This window comes from Theobroma cacao, chromosome 5 (assembly GCF_000208745.1).
Source record: "Theobroma cacao cultivar B97-61/B2 chromosome 5, Criollo_cocoa_genome_V2, whole genome shotgun sequence".
Classification (NCBI taxonomy): Eukaryota; Viridiplantae; Streptophyta; class Magnoliopsida; order Malvales; family Malvaceae; genus Theobroma; species Theobroma cacao.
In genome coordinates this window covers 24,664,235-24,669,476 of record NC_030854.1, presented here as the reverse complement: position 1 = coordinate 24,669,476, position 5,242 = coordinate 24,664,235, and the positions used below count along the sequence as shown (strand labels likewise).

Here is a 5,242-nt window from a genome sequence, read left to right as displayed (position 1 = left end):
TTAATATTAATATCAAGTAATTTTAGTATTAATTCAAACTTACTTTTTCTTTATTTTCAAGTACTCTTGGTCAGTGTATGCAAAGAGTTAAAAGTTTGAAAATTGTTTCTTTTGGTATGAAAATTGACAAAACTTTTCAAAGACTTCAAAGGGAGAATTTACAAGCTTTAACTCATCTCCACACAATGGCTGACGAAGAAGAGAATAAGTCATTGCGAGTATATGTTGTGCCTTTTGTGCAAGGCCTTCATTCTAGTATCCAAAAACTAGCTATTCAAGCCAATAACTTTGAGATCAAGTCAGCAATCATTTAGATAATTCAAACTTCAGTACAATTTAGGGGGTTGCCGAATGATGATCCAAATGCTCATATTGTGAACTTCTTAAAGATTTGTGATACGTTTAAGTATAGTGGGGTTACTGATGATGCTATTAGATTAGGGCTCTTTCCTTTTTCGCTATGAGATAAGGCAAAGAGTTTGTTGAATTCACTCTCAGAGTTGATTCTGTTTTTACTTGGGATGATTTGGCTCAAAAATTTTTGGTTAAGTTCTTTTCACTAGCTAAGACAGCAAAGATGCAGAATGATATCATGTCTTTTGTGCAATTTGACTCAAAATCACTGTATAAGGCTTGGAAAAGATGTAGAGATTTGCTTAGAAAATGTCCATATCTTGGGTTATCGAAATGGTTGCAAGTACATACTTTTTATAATGGTTTATTAGGTCTACTTAGAACCACTATTGATGTTGCAATAGGTGGAGCACTGATGGGTAAATTTATTGATGAGGCTTATGATTTGTTAGAGGATATGATTTGTTAGAAGAAATGGCTTTCAATAATTATCAATAGCCTTCTAAGAGATTAGTACCAAGGAAGGTTGTAGGTGTTCATGAGCTAGATGCAATTAATGCCTTAACTACACAGATAGCTACTTTGTCAAAGAAATTTGACTTTTTGGGTGCTCATGCTGCTTAAAGCCTTTTTGTGATATGTGAATTATGTGGGGAAGGGCATGCCAGTAATCATTGTCCTTTTAATGTTGAGTTAGTGCAATATGTTAGAAATTATAATGGGCAGCACTATAATCCTATTCTAACAATTTCAATCCTAGTTGGAGGAATCACCCTAATTTCTTATGGAGAAACACTCAAGGACTTTTACCTTCAGCAAAGCCCGTTTTTCCTCCCAGATTTTTGCCATAAGTTAGAGCTCTTGTGCTTGAAAAGAAGCCATCAATGGAAGAGATTTTCATGCAATACATGGCAAAGAATGATGCAATAATCCAGAGTCAAGTGACTTCACTCAAAAATCTTGAGACATAATTGGGACAGCTTGTTAATGCTAGCAATAATCGACCTTAGGGAACTTTACTGAGTGACACTAAAACTAATCCTAGAAGAAAAGGAATGGAGCACTGCAAGGCAATTACTTTAAGGTGTGGTAAGCAACTTGATGAGGTGAAAGGCAAGAACATGGTAGATGGTGGAGATAGAGTTGATCAAGAGTATACTTTTAGCAAGCAAGTTCAAGTTGATGAAGTTAAAAAAGAGGAAGAAATATCTACATCACCATAGGTTAAGCCATATGTGCCTCAAGTTCTTTTTCCTCAGCTTTAAAGTAAAAGAAAGTGGACAAGCAATTTGAAAAGTTTTTGAAGGTCTTCAAATAACTTCCCATTAACATTCCTTTTACAAATGCTTTGGCCCAAATACCTGCTTATGTGAATTCCTTAAAGAAGTCATGTCCAAAAAAAGGAAATTGAAAGATTATGAGAAAGTTGCACTTATTGAGGAGTGTAGTGTTATAATCCAAAATAAGCTTCCACTAAAGCTTAAGGATCCGAAGACTTTTTTTATCCTTTGTACTATTGGTAATGTTGAATTTTCTAAGGCTTTGTGTGATTTCGGCGATAGTGTTTCACTTATGCCTTTGTTTATTTTCAAGAAACCTGGACTTGAGGAGATAAAAACCATTACAGTTACTTTGCAGTTAGCTGACAGATCAATCAAGTACCCCATTGGGATTATAGAGAATGTTTTGGTTAAAGTTGAGAAATTCTACATTTCAATAGACTTCATTGTGCTTGAAATGGACGAAGATGTTGAGATTCCTCTTATTTTGGGACGACTATTCTTGGCTACAGTAGGAGAAATTATAGATGTGAAGAATGGTAAGCTAACCTTCAAAGTTAGAGAAGAGAAAGTTGTGTTTAATGTGTTCAATACAACTAAGTATCCTTCCTCTACAGATAATTGCTATGGAGTGGATTTAGTTGATAAGTTGACTAAGGAGGTTTTTGACAAATAACATCCAAAGAAACCCCATGAAGTTTTTTTGGTTCATGCTACAACAATAAGAAAAGACAATGAGGAAATTGCAGCTGTTGCTCATTTTTTGGAAGCAACATCACAAGTGCCCTATCTAAGAAAACTTCAATTCATTCAGCAAGCATCAACTCTTGAGTTAAAACCACTACCACCACATCTTAGAATTAAGCAGTGGCATGACAAGCATATTCATAAGAGAGATTTTGAGGTTGGACAACGAGTGCTATTTTCTAACTCATGCCTTAAGCTTTTTCCATGAAAACGCAAATCAAGATGGTCAGATTCTTTTAAGGTGGTTAAGGTTTGTCTTAGCGGTGCAACAATGAAGACCTAGCCATAGTCAAGCTATTGCCTATAAAGAAGTACTTCTTAGGACAACCCAAGCTTTTGAAACTTAAAATAAAAATTGAGTAAAGATATGGCAACTTTTTCCATTTTAACAGATCTTCCCATAAGCTTTGGCTATAATAATGAAGAAGAGGAGGAGGAATAGAGCCGTCACTACATTTTTACCATTGACAGGGGAGTTTTCTTTTACTATTTCTTTTTCTTTTTCTATTCTCACATTGAGGACAATGCTCAATTTAAATTTGGGGGAGGGAATACTCACCACTATATTAGTTATGTTTTCATTTATGTTTAAATTTATTTTCTTTTAAGTTTAATGAGTTGTTTTTCTTTAATTTTTATCTTGTTTAGCTTGAGTTGTGCTGTGTTGTTTTTCTGATGATTTTCCCAATCCAATGATGAGAATTTAGTTATTTTGTTATCTTGACTATTGTAACAATATGGATATGATTTGAGTTCATGATAAATTCTTGTGTTAGTTTCATTGTTAGGATGAGATTTTCATAAATTGAGCACTTGATCTTTTGCTTAGAATTGTTAAGTTTATTTATAGACAGTTTATGTTGATGTGAATTTTGGTTATGTCATGAATTCTAGAATTTGTTTGATTCTCTCTCGAGGTGAAATCTTAAGCAATACTTAGTTAAGGACATGAATTAGGCCATCTTTAGACCATTTGAGCCTTTTAAGCCTACTTTGATATAATTTTATCCTAAGCATACCTTATTGAGCCTAGTTTTACCTTTTCTTTGTCACACACATTTTTAGTCTAGCTTTTAATAAATTTCAAATTTTGCATCCCTCACTCTTGAGCATGTTGATCATTCTAGGAATAGATTGAGCTATATGATGAAAAAAGAGAGAAAGGACGGAATTGAGGAAGTTTAAGTTGTGCTTAATGATCACCCCATTATTTATAATTGAAAGAAATTAGTTTGGGGCTGTAGAATTGTGCTAAAACAAGAAGAAAAAAAAAAGAATAAAATGGTGACAAATAAAAAGATGAAGTCAAGTATGAGTTGTATTTGGGATGTGAATTGAGCTTTACAGAGGTCCTAGAATGATTTATGTGCTTACGGTGCTTTTAGCCTTATAAATATCCTTTATCCTACCCTTACCCTAGCCTTTCATTACAAGCTTAATAAAGTCATAATGATCCTTGATTAAGTGTTAGTTTACATTAGTGGAGAGAGACATGAAAAACAAACCCATGAGATTTTAGTACTAATCCAAATTTTGCATGAGCATAAATTTATTTGAATTACTTGCAATTCTTTGTAAAAAGATAACACACATACACCAAAAATTCATATAAGAATAAGGCTTGCACTTAAATTGAATCATGAACTTGGATAGTTTCTATGTTTACCTTGAGTCATGATTTTGAGATAACATTTGAGGAAATTTGGAAATCATTAATTTGGTACAACTCATCTCTAGCTATATGTTTTCATTATTTAAGTTGTTTTCACTAGTTACATTGTTTTGTTTTGTTTTGTTTTTTGTCTTTGCTTGAGGACTAGCAAAATGTTAAGTTTGGGGGTGTGATAACTCTATTTTATAGAGTTATTTTGTCACATTTTAAGCTTAAGAGTAGGCTAAATACTTGAGTTTAGAGTCAGAATTGTTACGTTTTAGTTGGTTCTTTTAAGTTTTATTTTAATTGTTTTAAGTAATTGATTTTAAGTATATTTTATGTTGATTAAGTCACTTTCTTAAGAATAGTAGCTTCTCTTTGATGTTCTTGAAGGTATTTGATCGAACGGTGTCAAAACAGAGAAGAAAACCGAAGATTATACACAAGTCAGCAAGGTTGGCACCACCATGGAAGAGTTGGTGCTGTGATGCCGAGGAGAAGAATGGTGGCACCATATTAAAGGCAGCAAATGTGGCGTTGTAGCCCTAGAAAAGTGAGGCCGCAGCGTCGAAGAAGGATGAAGCATAATTCATTAGGTTGAAAAAGTGGTGCCGCAATGCTAGAAAATTGAAGTCATGGCACTGTGTCGATATCTCGGACACTGTGTTTTTCAAACTTTATACGAAGTAGGATTTTTGGAGTCTATTTAAAGGAACCTTTGGAGCAATTAAAAGGTACATTTAAACTAGGGGTTCTCTAGAGAAAATGTGGCTACCAAGCATCTAAGAAAGTAAGAAAAACTTTGGAAAATAGATGATCAAAGACCTAACAAGCTTTAGTTTTCTGTTCTTCTCTTTTTCTTCTTTGACTTGCTTGTATTTTTTGATGATTAAACTTCTTTGCATTATGTTTTTATCATTTACCATGAACTAAATTTCTTTAGCTAGGATTACAATGGAAGCCAACATGTAGTTTAGATTTTTAATACTCTCTCTTTCTTATGATTGATGGTGTTTGAGTTGTTTATTTCAATTTTGTGATTAATGCGTTTGATTAACTAATCACCAATAAGATTGATAAGGTAACCTAAATGCAACTTGAAAAAGGGAGTTTAGAGTAAGCCATGGATGAAATAACATATGTTCAAATTCAGTTAGATGAGTTGATTGATTTGTTTCGCATGTAAGATAGAAATATACTTATATGT

At 33.3% G+C, this 5,242-nt stretch overlaps 1 protein-coding gene across 1 annotated transcript; it reads left to right on the top strand.

Annotated features, from left to right (window-relative positions):
* LOC108661968 lies at positions 1,744-4,578 on the top strand. Its single transcript, XM_018120964.1, has 2 exons — positions 1,744-2,295; positions 4,429-4,578. Exons 1-2 carry the CDS (start codon positions 1,744-1,746, stop codon positions 4,576-4,578), a joined length of 702 nt encoding a protein of 233 aa, XP_017976453.1.

Coding starts and splice junctions, on each gene's coding strand:
- LOC108661968 (XM_018120964.1), top strand. CDS start 1,744: ATGTCCAAAAAAAGGAAATTGAAAGATTATGAGAAAGTTGCACTTATT. Junction 2,296..4,428: donor TTGATAAGTTGACTAAGGAG/GTTTTTGACAAA, acceptor ATGTTCTTGAAG/GTATTTGATCGAACGGTGTC.